Here is an 18,899-nt window from a genome sequence, read left to right as displayed (position 1 = left end):
ACAGGCACCGCGCTGCGAGGGATGCGGGGACACAGCATCCCGGGAACAAGCAGTGGCAGGAGAAGAAAGGCCTGGAGGAAGGGAAACCAAAATCCGCCGGCAGAACTGAAACAAGCAGGGCAGGCGGAAGGCAGAGCCGAGGAAATCTCCGAGGGGAGAGCGACGGAGCCGTAGAGAGTAGGGGAAAGCCCAAGGAAATCAGACAACTATTCCCGAGGGTCCAAACCTCAGATAACACGAGTTCCAGAGAGACAAGCGAGACGAACAAATCAAGAACGTCCCCTGGAACGGAAGGGTGCGGTCTCCCGGATGGACAGAGCCCCTGGCAGCTCAGCACGGGGAATGAATCCTGAGATTTCAGAGCCGGCGGCGGGCAGGGGGGGCACTCAGGGACGCAGAGGGGTCTTGGCGGGGGGTGCCCTGAGAAGCAGGGGGTGCCCTGGAAAGCAGCGGCTGAACCAAGAGAGTGTCCTTGTGGGGAACTTCCAGGCAGCAATGCAGGTAGCCCCGGGGTGGCAGCAGCTGGCAGGACAAGGACAGAGCAGGAGGGCGAGGGCTCCAGGGGTGTCTCCAGGAGGAGCACCTGGCATGGTCTGCCTGTGGCTTTAATGGTACAGTTAGGGAAAGAGGCGGTGATGCTGGCTCTGGCCCCTTGTCCCTGCTGCAGTACCGCCCAGCACCTGAGGCCTGGCGTGGGCTGTCCTTTCAGGGTCTGCTTTAGGGACCAGCCTGGCTATTCATGGACACAGAGGCCCACAGAGCCTCTCTCTAAGGAGGCCAGGAGACAGGCCGCTTGGCATTGAGAAATCTGGCGTGAAGCCCTGGTGCCGAGGACGAGCCCTGGAGATCAGGTGCCCAGAACAAAGCGAGCATAAGCCTCTGGCACGGCCAGGACCGTCACTGCCCGGGAGCCTGCCCTGGGCCCCGGCTGGGTCACCTTCCCCCCACCCCGTGTCTGGAGAGCAGCAAGGCCCAAGGCCACAGGGCTGCACGCTCCTCCGCCAGTGCGGTCCTGATGTTTCAGGGCGAGGGAAGAGGCAGCGATGCTGCAGGCTCAGAGGACACCCATCAGAGGCCGTCACGCCGGCAAAGCCACAGATGCTGAGCTGTGGATGCTGTGGCCAGGCTTGCCTGGGCAACATGAGAGAGCTTCGTGGATGAGCCTATCCAGACCCTCTGCGGCCTCCCTCCCCTCAACGGCCTGTCCCCAGGGACCTTCCGCCCAAGCTGCCTCAGCCCGCCTGCAGGACACCTTTGCTTCTTGGAAGGCTGCGCCATGGAAGAGAGACCACCCACAGCCACCCCCCTTAGGGTCCTCTCACTCTCCTCGGATCCCATCTAGCTGAGTCTCTGGGATGGGGACTTTGACACCTGTGAGCAGGGCAGGACCTTAGCTTGTGACAGTTCCTGCTCTCTCTGAATTCAGCCCCTCTCCTCGGGAGGGTCCCAGCAGGCCAGGCCACCAGCATGGCAGGAGTGGGGTGCGGTGTGGTGCGGTGTGGTACGGGCGTCATGGCCAGCCCTGGTGGGTAGGTGGATCCAGGCAGCCATAACACAGCCAGGGGCAATAGTTGGGCTGCTAGGGGCAGGAAGCACTTTTTGGGGGCATTGCTTGGTGGGGAAGGCGACCCGTGGCTTTCACTCCAGGCATTGCTGAGGGCAGCAGGGGCTCCCCTTAGGCAGTGACTCCCAGCTCACAAATCCTGCTCCCCATCTTCCTCAGGGCCAGCCACACTGAGGCACTTTTTACAACTCCACAGCATAACTGGGGACTTTGGGGGAGCAGTGGGGGGCAGTAGACAGGGCCCCTGGGAGCCCTGCCATCCTCCTGGAGCTGGCGTGGTGGAGACTGGGAGCAGCACATGTTCCGGCACCCAGGACTCCAGTTCAGCACAGGGCAGGGCGTTTTGCAGGGCACAGGAAAGGGCCCCGTCCATGGCCGGGGTGGGGGTTGTGACTGGGGCGGGAGGTAGCTGGGGCGGGGTGTGGAGGCTATGTGAGGGGTGCCACTCTCCTGGCTCCAGTCCTGGAGCTACTAGGCAACCCCTGGGGACAAGTGGCTTAGCCTCCCTCTGCCCTGGGTTCTGCAGGGTGGGGGAGTGGGTGGGAAGGCGATCCTTTGAGGTTGAGGATAGTGGGAGGAGCCTCTGTGCACAAAGAGATGAGGCAGCAGATTTGGGGCCTCAATAGGGATGATCCCTGGGGGATGAAGGGCCCCCTGAGACCACAGCCTGCAACAACAGGAGCCCTGGTGCCTGGCTCCGCCGCCACCTGGGTCCTGGCCCTGCTGGCCCTCAGCGGGCTCCCGCCTTAGCCCTGCCTTGCCAGGTGCCCCCCTGGAACGGAAGGGTGCGGTCTCCCGGATGGACAGGTTCCCTGACAGCTCAGCATGGGGAATGAATCCTGAGATTTCAGAGCCGGAGGGGGGGACTCAGGGACGCAGAGGGGTATTGGACACAGAGGGGTCTTGCCTACCCCCCGCCCGCCTGCAGCCTGGTCTACGGCCCTTCCTCCCCTGTCTGGGCTCTGGTGTCACCCGAGGCCTCAGGAGCTGGAGCGGCTCTGGGGCCCTTTGTTCCACCGAAGCTCACTCCTAAGGGAAAAGAACTCCAGCCACTCCAGGAATCTCCACGCCAAAGGCAGCGCCATGAGTTTGGGTGTGTGGCGGGGAGGGGCTGGGCTCGGGGGAGCAGCGTGTCCTCAAGCTCCCTGATCCTAGTAACTCCTGCCTGGGGGCAAGCAGGCACTGACCCGGAGGGTGTGGGGATCCCCGGAGGGAATGCTGGCTCTGGAAGGAGCCTGGGAAAAGATGCTCAATCGATCCCACCGTTTGTAGCCTGTGCCCTTGAGAGACCCTGCTCTTGGCAGCCGAGTGTGGCTGGTGGACCCGACACTGCCATCCCCTCCCCACAGCAGCAGCTTTGCTGGACAGCGGCTCAGGCTGCCCAGAGCCCTCCCAGAAGGGCCTCTCCTAACCAGAGACGCGTGTTCGTCGGAATGCTCTTCCCTGGCTCCGTGTCTGAGTGGGCACTGGACATGTCCAGATGACGCCTGTCTGGTCTGGCCGTTCCACCTGGCTGCTGCCTGCTGTCCTGGTCTCCCAGGTGTCCCCCCCACACCTGTGAATGGCAGGTTCTCCTTAGGGACTGGATGGCATGGAGGAAAGGCAGGGGGACGCCAGGCTGTTGGCCTGAGTCCTGGTGGATGGGTTGGGGAAGGTTGTGCCGGGAGCTGTTTGAGGTCATGGCCCATTTCATCCATCACCAACAAATGCCCCCAGGCTGTAAGCTCCTAACCCTGTCATAGCCCCAGGTCACCAGTCCTCTCCTGCACCCAGCTCTGCCCACTTGGGCTTAGAGGAGAAGGCCCGCCATATGTAGCTCCAGAACCGCAAACAAACTGTCCTGCTTGTCCCCCACGAGCTCCTAGGCTGACCCAACACCTGCTTCACCCCTCGGCTCCTGTGAATCCTTCCATTCACTTCCACTGCATTGCTAAGGGCCTCGGGCAGTGTCCTGCTGCGTCACCCTGAGTCCCGGCCTCTCAGCCCAGAGCTGGCACCTAGCCAGTGCCTCAGCAATGCCTGTGGAAGGAACAGCTGACGGTAAAATCATGAATGGCTCACGCGCCCTAAGCTGTACTCGTGGTTTTCATCCTCAAGATGAATTTGACATCCAAAGATAAGACCTATGCAAAGATCATTCTGGTTTAGTTTCTTCTTCTTTTTTTTTTTTTGAGATGGTGTCTTGCTCTGTTGCCCAGGCTGGAGTGCAACGGGGCGATCTTGGCTCACGGCAACCTCCGCCCCTCTCACCCCATTCTCTTGCCTCAGCCTCCCGAGTAGCTGGGATTACAGGATTACAGGTGTTTGTTACTACACCTGGCTAATTTTTGTATTTTCTTTTTTTGTTAAGACCGAGTTTTGCTCTTGTCACCCAGGCTGGAGTGCAACGGCGGGATCTCTGCTCACTGCAACCTCTGCGTCCTGGGTTCAAGCAATTCTCTAGCCTTAGCTTCCTGCATAGCTGGATTTACAGGCACTCGCCACAGTGCCTGGCTAATTGTTGTGTTTTTAGTAGAACAGGGTTTCACCATGTTGGCCAGGCTGGTCTCAAGCTCCTGACCTTAAATGATCCACCCTCCTCTGCCTCCCAAAGTGCTGGGATTCCAGGCATGAGCCACCTCACCGGGCTGTTTTCTTTTCTTTTCTTTTTTTAATAGCTGCTTTAAAAAAACTTTTACTTAGATGGATTCTATCGTGCAATAGATTTCAGTTTGATTGTCTCACTTAATTGGAAATAATAGATGCTGAAATAATATTTATAAGTAAATAAGACCAGAAAACCTACTCTGCACTGGGGCTGCCCACTTGGGCTGGGGGCCAGGTCCCTGTCCCCACGGAAGATGTCCTATTGCGTGGGCCCTTGAGGCCCAGCTGGGCTCTGAAGGCCTCCGCCTCATCCCTAATAAACTGTTAGGATGACCTGTATCTGTGCAGAAGAGGCACCTTTGCCAACACGATTGAGGAAAATGACATCCACAGTCCAGGACTCATGAGGAAACGCATAAACCGAGGTATTAGGTTGGCGCAAAAGTAATCGCAGTTTTTGCCATTAGAAGTAATAAAACATCTACTTTTGGGGCCAGGAGTCATGGCTCACACCTATAATCCCAACACTTTGAGAGGCTGAGGCAGGAGGACTGCTTGAGCCCAGGAGTTGGAGACCAGCCTGGGGTACAAAACAATTAAAGGATGACTCAGGAGTGGTGGCTCGCCCGTGGTCCTAGCTTCTCGGGAGGCTAAGGTTGTGGTGCGGGGGGGTCCCTCCAGCCCAGGAGGTCGGGGCTGCAGTGGGCATCTATCTACCACCACGCTCTAGCTTGGGTGACACAGTGAGATCCTGTCTCAAAAATAAATAAATAAGCAACGTAAAAGTCTACTTTTATAGGAATCATGTTAAGGAGTGACTCTTCTTGCCCTGCCCCCAAGTCTTGTTGTGGGTAAGGCTGCCCTGGGATGGGGTCCCCTTGCCCCAGCCCTTTTCGAATCTGCTCTGGACACAGCTCTGCCTGGAGGAACTGGTATACACCCAGGAAAAGGGCCCTTCCCTGTGGCTGATGCGGGCACGAGAGAGGGTGGTCTGTGCGTGTGGTGGGAGCAGTCTCCAGGGCAGGGTTCCCTGCCGTCTCCCCTGTCCTGGAGCTGGAGCATTCTGGAGAAAGGCTGATCCCAGGCACCCTTCAGTGATGCCAGTCGATGAGGAGCAAGAGGGCCGTGCCAAGCCTGCCCCCCGATCCAGGGCGGGCCTGGAAGGAAGGAACTGGAAGGAATAAATGGACAAACCAAGTTGAAGATGCAGATGGGGCAGAAGAGCCCCTCTGGAGTCCAGCCTGACTCAAAAAATCGTCCTGCCCTGCCCCTGGAACTCTGCTTCACTGTGGGGCCTGAAGGTCTCTGGGGCGGGGCTTCTGCACCCCTGAATCTGGCACAGAGCAGGTGTATGTAAAGCTGGATGTAAGGAAAAGAGATGCTTGAATTCTGAATCCCACTGAAATTAGCCTAAGAACTTCGTCAAAAAAAATCACACCTTTGGGGAGGAAAATTCATCCGGTTCTGGCCAGGTGCGGTGGCTCACGCCTGTAATCCCAGCACTTTGGGAGGCTGAGGCGGGTGGATCATGAGGTCAGGAGTTTAAGACCAGCCTGGCCAAGATGGCGAAACTCTGTCTACTAAAAACACAAAAATTTGCTGGGTGTGGTGGTGCACGCTTGCAGTCCTGGCTACTCCAGAGGCTGAGTAAGGGGAATCCCTTGAACCTGGGAGGTGGAGGTTGCAGTGAGCTGAGATCGCGCCACTGCACCGCAGCCTGTGTGACAGAGTGAGACTTGGTCTTTAAAAAAAAAAAAAAAACAAAACCAGTTTTGATGCCTGCTTTCAGCATCTCAGCTATGTTCATTCATTCATTCATTCATTCTCAAATTCTCAGCTTTATACACATTTTTTCTGATTTAGGGTCTCACTCCATCACCTAGGCTGGAGTGCAGTGGTTCGAGGATAGCTCACTGCAGCTCAAGTGATCCTTCCGCCTCTGCCTCCCAAGTAGCTGGGACTATAGATACGCCTTCCGTGCCTGGCTAATTTTGTATTTAACTTTTGTTTTGCAGAGACGGGGGTCTTACTATGTTGCCCATAGTAAGGGTCTTACTTGAACTCCCAGCCTCAAGCAATCCTCCCACCTGAGCCTCCCAAAGTTCAGCTTTATTTTAATAATGAAGAACCACCGGACGAGGTGGTATGTGCCTGTAGTCCCAGCTACTCGGGAGGCTGAGGTGGGAGGATCGCTTGAGCCCTGGAGTTCGAGGCTGTAGTGTGCTATGTCAATCAGGTGTCCTCACTAAGTTCGGCATCAATATGGTGACCTCCCAGGAGTGGGGGACCACTAGGTTGCCTAAGGAGGGGTGAACTGGCCCAGGTTGGAAACGGAGCAGGTCAAAACTCCCGTACTGATCAGTAGTGGGATCATGCCTGTGAATAGCCACTGCACTCCAGCCTAGGCAACATAGCAAGACCCCATCTCTAAAAAATAATATAAATAATAATAATGAAGAACCATCTATGGGGAAGTGGGATTTAATTCCCAAGTTTAATGATTTTTTTCCCTCACTGATATTAACTCCATTGATTGAGACCTGACTATCTTATATTTAAGGCAAATTTAATGATGGGCTGAACTAGGCCAGGTGAGGTGGCTCATGCCTGTAATCCCAGCACTTTGGGAGGCTGAGGCAGGTGGATCATGAGGTCAGGAGTTCATGACCAGCTTGACCAAGGTGGTGAAACCCCGTCTCTACTAAAAATACAAAAATGCCCCGGGCGTGGTGGTGGGTGCCCGTAATCTCAGCTACTTGAAAGGCTGAGGCAGAGAATCGCTTGAACCAGGGAGGTGGAGGTTGAGCAAGCCAAGATCGTGCCCCTGCACTCCAGCCTGGACGACAGAGCAAGACTCCATTTCAAATAATAAAAAAAAAAGGTGAGCTGGACTACAACTTCCTTATGAAATTTTTTATAGACACAAATGGGATGATATGAGGTTTAAATTCCATCAGACACAAAACAGTTCAACACTCTCAACCACTAGAAGAGACCTCATTTATGTAAGATCTCAAATGTGTGTTAATTAAAATGTAGTCTTTTCTCCTGGTTAAATCCAGTCTCCTAAGGGTTGCTGCCAAGTCATGCCCCTATGGCTTGTGCTTAAACACAGCCACGTGTGGCAGGTTTTGGGGGTTGCTTTTCAATCTCTACTCTCCCTTTCCTCCCAAATTAGAGGGCTCTGATACTTAGCTAAGTCTACTTCTGCCCAACTGAAAGATGGCATTTCCCAGCCTCCCTGGCAGCTGGGGCATGGTTGTGTGGCTAAGTTCTCCCACCTTCGAGAAGTGGAAAGGCATCTGACTTCTGGAAAGTCTTCCTGAAAGAGAGAGGCATATCCAACTTCTCTTTTGCAACCGGTACCTGGACTGAGGTGATGGCAGGAATGTGGGCAGCCATCCTGGATCATGAGGAAATGTGGCAAATGGCAGCCAGAAAAGCTGATCCTTGAGGGCTTTGGGGCTGCCATACCAGCCAGGACTGCCTCCCCATGGACCTCTTTTATAAAAGTGAGTAATCTTCTTGTTTAGGTCACTGTCATGTTAGGATTTTTCAATACATGCAGCTAAATCTAACTGATACCCCACTTCCCCGAGGTCAGCCTTCATCCATGCACAATTTCGAATGATAAAGAAAGCCTCTGGAAAGACACAACTGCTCCAGGCTTTGGAGTTGGCCGAGGACAGACCCACAGAGAACAGCCACTCACTCAGTGGACAAGCTTCTCAAGTGTCTACTCCGGATCCTGTGCTGAAGAAACGATGGCTTTGGGAGCAGCAGGTTTTGGGGGGAAGATTGAGACTGCAGTTAGGGACACCTTACGTTTGAGAGGATTTGTTAGACGTCCAAATGGTGAAGAACAGGTAAACAGGTCTGGAGTTTCAGGGTTGAAGCTAGAGATGGAGGTTTTGAGAGGTTTGGGAGAAAATGCTTGTTTATAAAACCAAGTGACTAGGAAATCCCCCAGGGAGGGCGCGGATAGCTTCAGAGGACCGAGTCCAGGGTCTCCAGTGGGGGGAGTCGGTGAGCAGAGGAGGCACCCAGCCAAGGAGATGAAGCAGGAGTGGCCAGGGGCGAGGAGGGGAAGTGGACGGCGGTGTGATCTGTTCTAGGCAAGCAAGGATGGTGTGTCACGGAGAGGGCCATCGGCTGGGTCACCTGCTGCTGACAGTTCAAGGAAGACGTGAGTGCTGACCCCTGATCACTGGATTTTGCAACATCAAGGTCAAGGATGACTTTGATAAAGAGCTTCAGATAAGTGATTGAGTGACAATCTGGAGAGGTTCCAGAAAGAACAGGTGGGAAGGAATTGGGAGATAAGAGGCAACTCCAGAGGGGTTTTACACTTCAGAGGGCTGACTTCGTGGTAGGGAGAGGAGAGCAGGGAAAATCAACCAGTTACTCAAAAACGAACATGGACCCCTGCCCCCACCTAAGGGAAATCTCAGATGCCAGCGCGCCTGGGCTCACACTGCGTCTGATAGAATAGAGTGGTCATGGAGTCCACGGACCTTTCTGAGCACCTGGCCCTGGCCAGTGAGGACACGCGGGAACAGGTCACACCTCTCGATTCTGAACGGAGGACGGCATGACCTCCGTCGCCCGTGTCCCACACCCGCGCGTTTCACAGCCAGCCGGAGACGTGGCGCGGGTGCGGCGGGGAAAAGCGCGGCGCTGTGGGGTCAGGCCGCCCCCGGCCCGCCGCGATCCGGACGCAGCCCCGCAGCCAGGGCGCGCGGGCCTCGTGGTGCCCGTTTCTTCGGCTGTCGATGCGCAGTTTAAGGGAGGCCGCCTGTGGGTGTTTGGCTCTCTGCTTAACACAGAGCAGGTACTCAGATTCGGGCGAGCATTTTAAGCTACAAACTAGGGCACCGTGACGGGGAGTAGCGAGGGCGGGAGAGCATCATTTTAGAACGCACCGCTGATAGTGGCCATTAAAAAAAAAAAAAAAGGCACCGTTCACTTTCATCAGGGAGCCGGGAAGAAGACCAAAAAGGTATTTGGAGGAAGCAAGATGAGCAGCGAGCGAGAGGGAACCTACCGCGGGTCGAGGAAGTCGGCGGCGCGAGGTCCCGCACCTGTCCCGCCCCGGTACCTGGCGGGCCTCCGGACGCCGAGCCCTCCTGCCACCGCCACCTGCCGCCGCGGCAGCTTCCTGGGCCAGCGGGGGCGAAGGGGTTGGCAGTAGTCGCCGGGCCGCTCCTGGGAGGTAGGACGCGGCGGCTGTTTGGCGTCGTCACCTAGCAACCGGCTGCACGCTCCGGCGCCGTCGGGTGGACTACAACCCCCACAATGCACAGCGCCGCGGCGCGGTCCGGGACGCCGAGCCCCGGGCACCGCCTCCCCACCATGCCCTTCGGGACTTGTAGTTTCTTGCCCCTCTCCGGGAGCGGCGGGTCGCCCCGCGGGCAGGGAGCGCGCCTCGGGCAGGGTGCGGCGCCCGCGCGGGGATTGGGCCGCCTCCGCCCCGCCCGCCCCGCCCGCCCCGCCCGCCCCGCCCGCAGCTCGCGGTGGGCCCCGGGCTCGCGGCGCCCTAGGCGCATGTGCGGCGCGGGGCGGCCGTGACCGGCGGAGCGCCGGGTGTCAGTGAGCCGCGAGGAGCCGCGCGCCCCCGTGCCCGCGTCGGTCCCTGCGCCGAGCGCCCGCTCCCGGGTCCGAGGGTCCGCCCGGCGCGCCGCTCGCAGAGCCTCCTCAGGGCCGCGCACCTGCCCCGCGCGCCCGCCCCGCGCACCTGCCCGCCGCCCGCTCGGCGCTCCCGGCTCCGCTGCCCCAGCCGCCCCGCGACTGCGCGGGGACCCCGGCCGTGCCTCCGCGTCCGCCCCGCGCCGCAGCCGGGCCGGGGCGCAGCGCTGCGGAGGGCGAGGGCCTCCCGGAGCCCGGCCAGGGCCGCCGCGGCGATGATGAACAGGTTCCGAAAGTGGCTCTACAAACCGAAGGTGAGCGGCCCCGCTCGGGCCGGACGCCCCCCGCGCCGCGGCCTCTGCGCTCCCCAGGACCGCCCGTCCGCCCTCCGAGACGGACCCCCCTTGCCTCTTCCCCCACCGCCGACATCCTTCCCTCCTCTCTGCGACTTGGACGGACCTTCCCCGCCGTGTCCCTGGGGCGGATCCGAACCCCTCCCCGCTTCTTAAGCCCGAGTCGGGACTGACGGTCCTGCTCCTCCTCTCGGGCCCCCACAACGGCCCCTCTCCCTCCGCATCCCGGTCCTGGACGGGGCCTCCTGCACCTCGTGTTCCCTAGCCCGGAGCCGACCCCCTGCTACTTCTGCGTCTCCCCTCCCTGCACCAGGGACGCCCCCTCGTTCCACTCCTGCCCCCACCCCCATCGTCCGGGGCCGGGAACGGACCTCCCTCCGCACTCCAGAACAAACCCTCTCCCCACTTCCCCGGGTTCTGAGAGAACCGTCGTTCCCCAATCCCCGGGTCCAGGGCAGACCCGTCCTTGCGTGTCCAGAGACGATCCTGATGGCACTGCCAATGGCCTCCCTTGCCGAACCCGGACGGATCCGCACCTCGCCCCAGTTCGCGTCCCCGCCCTTGACCCCATCTCGTCCCTTCCCCACTCTCGTCCTCTGGAACCCGGGACAGGTCCTCCGCCCGGCCCGCGGGGCGAGTGCGCCCGTGCCCAGCAGCCTCGGCGGGGCGGGAAGTGCAGCTCCCCAGCGGGCGCCCGCGCCCCCCCTAGCGCCGCGAGGTCGGGGTTCGGGCGGCTGCGCCAGTCGCACTGCGGGCGCTGCGTCCCTGCAGCCCGCCTGGGGCTCGTGTCCGCTGCAGCCGGAGCGGGGCCGGGCGTTCTCGTCGCGGGGTCGAGGCACGGCGGTGTTCGGGATCCCGGCGCTGGGTCCAGGGCGCATCTGGGGGTCCTAGGGTGGCACCCCCGGGTCGGCGCAGCGGGGAGGCCGGGCCCTGAGATCTTGGGGGAGGGCACGGCTCAGGTGGGGTCACCGTGGCGACCAAGGGCGGGAGTGGGGCCAGCCCTGCGTCCCGGCAGCCCGGATGTCGGAGGCCACTGCGTTGCCGACCTACCCCTCCTCCCTCCGCTCACCGCCAGTCCCCGTCCCGCGTCCCCCAGGCCTCCGCCTCCACCGTAGGGGATCTGTCACGGTGGTGGGGGGGTCTCCTGAAATCCTCGCCTCCCTAGCGCCCATTCCAGAAGGCGGGAGGTGGGTTTGGAAGATGAGCACGGAGCTTTGGCGTGCGCTTCACAGCCTTTGAGGTTGGGGGATTCTGCTTGGCATTGCAGGAGTGTTGGGTTGAGGGCTTTCGGTACCTGGGGCACCCATCGCTCGGCCTTGGCCTGGCCCGGAGGGGATTGCGGGGGGGCGGGTGCGGACGTGGAACTCAGGGTTCCTTGGTGCCTGTTGTGGCGGCGCCCCCTGCTCCCAACCTCCCTGTTCCTAGCAGCGACTTCTTAAGGGTTGGTCCGGAGCCTCGCGCTTTCTGGCGCTGGGTGTGGTTTGGGGGCTGCGCCTCTGCCTTCTGCGCCCAGCCTACCCTTTTGCAGCCCCACCGAGCCCCTCTCAGTCCTGCCTGCGGGCCCCCAGGAGCCTCTGCCGGGCGAGGGCGGTGGCCTCCGCTCTGGACAGCTGTATGAGGAGTGGCGTTTGGTTTCAGTGACTTTTCCTCACCAGTTACAGAAACCGAAGTCCGCTTGTGAAACGGCGTTTTGGGGGTGTACAGCAGCATTATTTTCTGTGACAAATGGCGGGAGGCAGTTGGAGAAATGTTCTCAGGTCTTAAGTGACATTCTGGTGTCGCCGAAAGCACTTGCTGGGACACCAGGGGATGCCCCTCAAGACGTGGCTGCGGAAGAGGCCGCATTTGGGGGATTGCCCTTCTTACCGTGTTGAAAAGGAAGGAAGAATAGTACTAGACTCTGTTTCATGAGTAGCTGAATAATTTCAGAGTGGCCTTGTCTGTTTCGGTTTAGGAAGACACTTTAAAGGTGGAACGTGATATTAGAGGTTGTCCCAAGAATTAGGAATTGTGTTCCTAACATTTCCTCTTCAGCAGGCAGCTGCCTTTTCAGGCAGGCGGCAGGCACCAAGAGGCACAGCCAGTGAATCAGCTGATCCCAGAGATCAGCCTGGCTGTGCTTCCGGGGAAGGGAGGGAACAGGGTTCATCTGCACCTCTGCTTTTTCTGGTTGTCTTTTCCTGGCAGGCTGTGTGGTCTAGCTCCTGAGCTCTGGCCTGGAGATACATCTCCATCTCAGATCTCTCTCTGGCCATGGCATTTTCTGGGAGCTGGTGCCCTGTGGGCAGTCTGTACTTTGGCTGTCTCTTATTTGAAATCTGTCCTTGGAGTTAAATATCTTGATTGTTTGAAGGGTTGGAGTGTGTTATGTCACCCCATAGCTTTTCATTTTTCAAACCAAAGCTCAGATTTTTGCCTTGGATTATGAATTGAATTTTATGCTTCTCCTTCCTGTCTGATTTAACACATTTTGGCACAAATAAGCACCAAGGCAGTCCTGGGAAGATTCTGGGCCTGGAAGAGTTGAAGTGTTAAACGTCAGCTGTGGGAGGATGGATCTGGGGGAGACTGTTGCCTGTACTTAGGAATTTTTTTTCCCACTTTGTATTTAGATAGATGTACAATTCAAACTGCATTTTTAATTGAATTCCTGCTTTGGTTTAAAACTGCACACCGAGATTTTTATAAGTTTTTTAACGTGTGTGTGTATGTGTGTGTGTGTGTGTGTTTGTGGAGAGGGGAGCTCACTATGTTGCCCAGGCTGGACTCAAATTCCTGGCCTCAAGCAATCCTCCTGCCTCAGCCTCCCCAAGTGCTGGGGTGACAGGTGTGAGCCACTGTGCCTGGCCAACACTGAGCTTCTTGTTCATTACAATATGGTGGAAAATATTCTGAAATGAAAACATTATTCACTGGTCTTACAGTTGCAAGAAGCAGTTGGAAATGCTTAAAAATATTCCTGTGTGACACAGATTTTAATATCTGAATAAAAATTAGCTACAGTATTAGCTACCTAAGTTGAATAAAAGAATGCCTGATGAATAATATAAAAGTTTAACATTAAAATGACATTTGCAAATTATATTTCTATTCGCTATCTTTAATCAGTCTTTTAAATGCCAGTATGATATTTCTCGATGTTAAGTATTGGGATCTTGTAAGTATTATCCTGACTTGGAACATTACCTGGGAGAGACGGTGCAGGAAAACCTGTCAGCTTGTCCTGCTGTGTTGATGTTGGCAAAATACTTTTTTTGTTTTTCTTTAGGTAAAAAGTCTTTCCAAGAGAGTTGATGCTTTAGAAAGGTGAACCGTTTTGGCATAGTTGGTGTCTGCGTTTGAAGCAAAAGTCTCAGTGTGTTTCTTGCTTGGTTATGACTTTCTATTGAGTGACCTGGCTGGAGGTTCCTGGTCACTAGGAGGTGAGAACTCCCAGCAAGCGGGAAAGGGACCTGGACCCTTACTTGGACCTGGCCAAGATTTCCCGGCCATCACCAAAGAGCATATCAATAATCACCAGGACAAACATGTGTTTTCCATCTTTGAGGAGTAACTGACCTCGGTGGGTTATGCTGGCAGGTGGATGGGATAGTTCCCTGGGGGCTGGTTACCATGCCCAACCACATACCCTGAGAACAGCTTGCTTGTCTGCACCCCTAGACCGTCGTCAGAGTGGGGGCTTCTTAGCCTTTCTTGTCCCACCTCTTTGCAGTGGAACATTCCTTATAAATCTGCCTTACTGAGTGATGTGTATTTGGCAACTTCCTGTAAACATTCCATGCCCAGATTAGCGATGACATGGCCTTTGTGATGTGTTGGGGGTGGGGGTGCTTTTTAAACGAAGAACGCTTTGGGCTTGGTAAAGTCCGCCTGGGGGCCAACCCCACTGGCATGTTTTATGGGAACGTGCTACGACTGAGCAGCTCTGAGCGTGGGACCTCCTGCCGTTTGGCTCTTGTGTTAACCAGCCTCAGTCACCCAGGGATTTCCAGGGTTCCAGCCCACCTGGTCACGGGCCCCTGAAGAGAGCTGCCCATCGGTGGTAATATACCAGGCAAGGCCTGGGTATATCTGTTTGGTCCCAATGTTCAGAGATGAGGTGCAGCCTGGCCCTCTGGTTAGGGCTGCCCACTGGTGGCTGAGAGTGACAGGTGATGGCAGAGACCCGCCAGAAATACATAGCTGGGGCTTGGAGTGCCGTGGGAGGGGTCTTGGTGGGAGCTGGGGTCTGGCACGCGTGGGGCCTGTGAGAGGTCAGTCGCCAGCACGTGACACCTCGGAAGTGAGCTGCTGTCCCTACGCACTGCGCCCATGCTCCATGCCACGCATAGACCCTGCTCCAGGAGCTTCGGATTTGAGTTATGACTCAGCCAGGCTACCGATGGATTGGTTTTCCGCTGGTCAACTCTAAGTGCTCAGCTGCGGCAGGAGGCTGTCCTTGGCCTGGCACGTTTCTCTGCGAGGCCAGCTGATGGAAAGTCAGTGTTCTGGACGCGGGGCAGGCTGAGCCCGGCAGTGCTCCCTCTCCTGGTGGGCGCCTGGCACGGAGGGGGTTCGGGAAGTCCTGGGAGGATGCTTGGCGGCGCTGAGTCAGAGCAGGTGCGGCCGGCCCCGCACACCGGTCTCTCTCTGTTGAAAGCGGTTCTCTGAATACAGAAGGCTCTGGGGCTCCCCGCCTCTGTGTCCAGGGCATGCCACCCCTCCCAGAGAGCCTTCCTTTCCACATCAGCTCTCGGGCTGTGATCAGCGGGAGTGCAGTGTCAGGAAGCCCGAGTCCATCTGCTCTTAAGGTGGCTTTGTAGAACCGACTCCCTGGTCTCCTAGGAAGGGACTCTTAGCAGGAGCTCACATCTCATTTCCCGAGCTTTGCTGAGGTTTCTGTTTGTGGTTGGGGGAGTGTGGGACCTCACGTGCCTTGCCCTGTGCCAGTGGCATTTGCAGGGCGGTTGAGAGACTGGGCTGCAGACAGAGGGCAGGCATTACTTGCTGTGCCAACTGCCATCACTCAGGGCTCTCCTTCCCTGGCAGGGCAAGGCAGAGCAGGGCAGCGCGCTTACTGGAAACGTCTGGTATGGTTTCTGTTAAATGGTAGAGTCAGAGGCAGGGAGTCAAGAGCTTCGCGGAATCGCTATGTGGACTGAGCAGGCAGCGCGCACGGGGGAGGGAAGCCAGGGCCTCAGTGCCCTGCCTCACAGGCGGAGTGCTTTTAGGTCATTTCGTTCAACCTTAAGAGGAGAGATGGGTAATTTAAGGAGACTTCAGTGGCTGGTTTCAGCCACCAAGAATTCCCAGAGTACCAGATGTGCTTGCTCTAAATGTGTGAAAGTGCACATCTGAGAGCTGGGAAGGGCGGCCAGGCCAGGGTGTGGTTTTGTTTGAGTTGACGGCCTTGTGCAGCCTCAGGGTGTGCTGGGTGCAAAGGTGAATAATGGTGAGCCCGTTACACTTCAAAGAGAAATCAGTGCTGGGAGGCTGTGGGTTTCTGCCCTTTCCCTGTGTTTTCTTGTCTCAGCGGTTGCCGGCCATGTGTCCAGGTAGCCTTGGGGCTGCAGGGCTTCTGCTCCAGGGCCTGGCTGGGAATTCTCATCCCTTCCACACCTGTGCCTCAGTTTCCCTAGCTTTCAGGTGGGGATGGGGGACCTGCCCTGTGGAATTGTTGGGAGCCTCTGAGGAGACCATCTCTGTCCAAGACTCACAGTGATGGTTCAATGAAGGACCCCAGTCAACATGGGCAGAACCAGTGGGTGGGAAAAGTGGGCGTGGACTTCCGCAGCACCAGCATTTAGTTACTTAGGGTTTCATCTCAGTATTTCTTGAAGTCCCAGAGGCTGTCACAGTTTCCAGTTCCTCCAGCCCGGCCATTCTGAGAGTGAAAGGGTCTCAGCGGGGACCTGCCACCGCTGCTCCTTTTTCTGGTGGGAGGCAGGTGCTTGGTTGCTGGGAACAGACCCTGACTGAAGACCCCTCAGGCACCCCTGTGGGTCCCTTTACAGGTACCCATGGTGATGAAGGATGTTGCTTTGCCCCCTGCCTGCGTCTCAGGGTAGAGATGCTGCCATGTGCTCGCCCACCACATGGGCACCTGCCTCCTCCGTGGTTGACAGGACCGGGGCTGACTGCAGCTAGTGCGGGCAGCAATGGGGTTCACCATGTCGGACTGGCCCCCAAACCTCTCATGCTGTCCTCTCATGGCCTGTGCCCCACTTTTGTTGGCCAGGTGCTCAGGACCCAGGAGGGGACTCCAGGGCCTTGGGGTGGCAGCAGGGAGGGGTTTGGAGCGCACTCACCCTGCACTGTTACGTGAGGGGGATAAACGTCTGTCTGCTAAGGCACTTCTATCTGTTCAGGGCCATTTGTTAATGTTTAAACCATGCTGATGCACCCTCTTTTACAAACGGAGTCTCAGGGAGGACAAGTCACCTGGCTTGAACCTCTTCAGCTGGGAGGAAGCAGAGCTGGGGTCATACTCAGGTCCATGGGACCCCAGAGCTGGCACCCGTAGGTATCAGGTGACATCTCCTTTCCTGCAGGAAGGAACTGTACCTGTCATCGGATTTTACATGAATCCCATTTGGTGAAATGATTACTTTTGTGCTTTTCTCAGCTGGATTGCAGAAAAACATAGATATTGATGGGCAAGTCAAGTATTTGAAGGAGGAAGACAAAAGTGAATGGATTTTTTTTTTTTTTTTTTTTTTTTTTTTTTTTTTTTTTTTTTTTTACTGATCTGAATAGATTAAGCAGAAGTAGAATAGAACATTTCATGTTATGGTAATTTATGTAGAATAGTTGGATAAGATGAATGGAATGATTTTTTCCTTCTTACAGTAAGTATTTTGAAGTTGTTCCGTTTCTCATTGTTTTCCTGCTGGAGGGAGGCAGGGGGTATAGGGGCACATCAAGTGGGCCCCTCCATGGCCAAGGAGCTTGGGCCTAAACTGCATGGCTGGCTCTCAGTCTCTGCCATGGGTGGGGTTCTAGCTGTGCTGCTCCTGGGTGTCCCCCACCAGATAGGGTGGTATTTTACACTGGCTTCTTAGGAGACTGGGCTAGCACACCCAATTTAGGATGGTGTCCTTAGGGCAATATTTTTTTCTTTGGATTTCAGTGTTTAAGAATGTTTCCTTGGCCGGGCACGGTGGCTCAAGCCTGTAATACCAGCACTTTGGGAGGCCGAGGCGGGAGGATCACGAGGTCGAAAGATCGAGACCATCCTGGTCAACATGGTGAAACCCCGTCTCTACTAAAAATACAAAAAACTAGCTGGGCGTGGTGGTGCATGCCTGTAATCCCAGCTACTTAGGAGGCTGAGGCAGGAGAATTGCCTGAGCCCAGGAGGCGGAGGTTGCGGTGAGCCGAGATCGCGCCATTGCACTCCAGCCTGGGTAACAAGAGCGAAACTCCGTCTCAAAAAAAAAAAGAATGTTTCCTGGCCAGGCGCGATGGCTCAAGCCTGTAATCCCAGCACTTTGGGAGGCCGAGGCGGGTGGATCACGAGGTCAAGAGATAGAGACCATCCCGGTCAACATGGTGAAACCCCGTCTCTACTAAAAAAAAAAAAATACAAAAAATTAGCTGGGCATGGTGGCGTGTGCCTATAATCCCAGCTACTCAGGAGGCTGAGACAGGAGAATTGCCTGAACCCAGGAGGCGGAGATTGCGGTGAGCCGAGATCGCGCCATTGCACTCCAGCCTGGGCAACAAGAGCGAAACTCCGTCTCAAAAAAAAAAATAAAATAAAAATAAAAGAATGTTTCCAATTATTTTTAGAGATGTTGTGATTACAAAAAAACACCTAAAAGCAGAATCGACTACTTAAATGTCAGATATATTTAAGAATTGTATACTCAGCCAGGTGCGGCAGCTCACATCCCAGCACTTTTCGAGGCCAAGGTGGGTGGGTCACAAGGTTAGGAGATAGAGACCATCCTGGCTAACACAATGAAACCCGTCTCTACTAAAAACACACACACAAAATTAGCTGGGCATGATGGCACTTGCCTGTCATCCCAGCTACTCCGGAGGCTGAGGCAGGAGAGTTGTTTGAGCCTGGAAGGTGGAGGTTGCGGTGAGCCAAGATTGTGCCACTGCACTCCAGCCTGGGCCACAGAGCGAGACTCTGTCTCAAAAAAAAAAAAAAAGAACTGTACACTCATGTTCATAGCAGGTCTATACATAATCGCCAAAAGGGGGACCATTGAAGGAAGAAGAGATAACTGTGGTCACTCTGTACCCTGGCCTGGCATTAGCATTAGAAATGGAGGGTACAAGCCATAGCCCTGAGCCTGGAAGACAGTGTGCTAACTGAAGGAAGCCAGTGGTGAAAGGCTGCATCTTGTATGATTCCATTTCTATGAGATGTCCGGAAGAGACAGATCCATTGAGACAGAAAGCAGGTGGGTGGCTGCCAGGGGCTGGAGAGTGGAAGTGGGAATGGGGAGTGATTACTTAAAGGGTATGGGGTTTCCTTTTGGGGTGATGAGAGGGTTTTAATGCAGGGAGAGGTGATGGGTGGACAGCATTGTGAATGCAGTAATGGCATTGAATTGTGCCCTTTAAGACGGACAGTTGTATGTTGTGTGGATTTCACCTCAATTAAAAAAAAGGAACTGTCACACTTTTTGAGGTTAATAGATAATCAAGAGAAAAGGTGTTTTGCCCCTGAGTAAAAAAAAATAGGAAATAGGTCCAGGGCCACGGTTCTTGGGTTTGGCTTCCTAGTGTGGGCAGCTGACCTGGGGGTTTTGGAACGAACCTGCCAGCCAGGATGG

General features: G+C 56.1%; 2 protein-coding genes across 3 annotated transcripts in view; one reads left to right on the top strand and one right to left on the bottom strand.

Annotated features, from left to right (window-relative positions):
• CFAP99 (cilia and flagella associated protein 99) overlaps nucleotides 1–9,399 on the bottom strand; it is a 47,756-nt gene extending 38,357 nt beyond the window's left edge. The window contains exon 1 of the mRNA XM_039468068.2: nucleotides 9,195–9,399. The gene's annotated coding sequence lies outside the window, so the exon portion shown is untranslated. The remainder of the gene's footprint in view (nucleotides 1–9,194) is intronic.
• A 160-nt stretch (nucleotides 9,400–9,559) lies between these two features.
• Nucleotides 9,560–18,899, top strand: part of ZFYVE28 (zinc finger FYVE-type containing 28) — a 152,662-nt gene continuing 143,322 nt past the window's right edge. For both annotated transcript variants that reach the window (XM_039468455.2, XM_039468454.2), the window contains exon 1: nucleotides 9,560–10,089. In XM_039468455.2, coding sequence (XP_039324389.1) covers nucleotides 10,051–10,089 — 39 coding nt within the window. In that variant the 5' untranslated portion in view covers nucleotides 9,560–10,050. The remainder of the gene's footprint in view (nucleotides 10,090–18,899) is intronic.

The sequence above is a fragment of the Saimiri boliviensis genome, chromosome 3 (assembly GCF_048565385.1).
Source record: "Saimiri boliviensis isolate mSaiBol1 chromosome 3, mSaiBol1.pri, whole genome shotgun sequence".
Taxonomy (NCBI): Eukaryota; Metazoa; Chordata; class Mammalia; order Primates; family Cebidae; genus Saimiri; species Saimiri boliviensis.
This window is presented reverse-complemented; position numbering and strand designations above follow the sequence as displayed.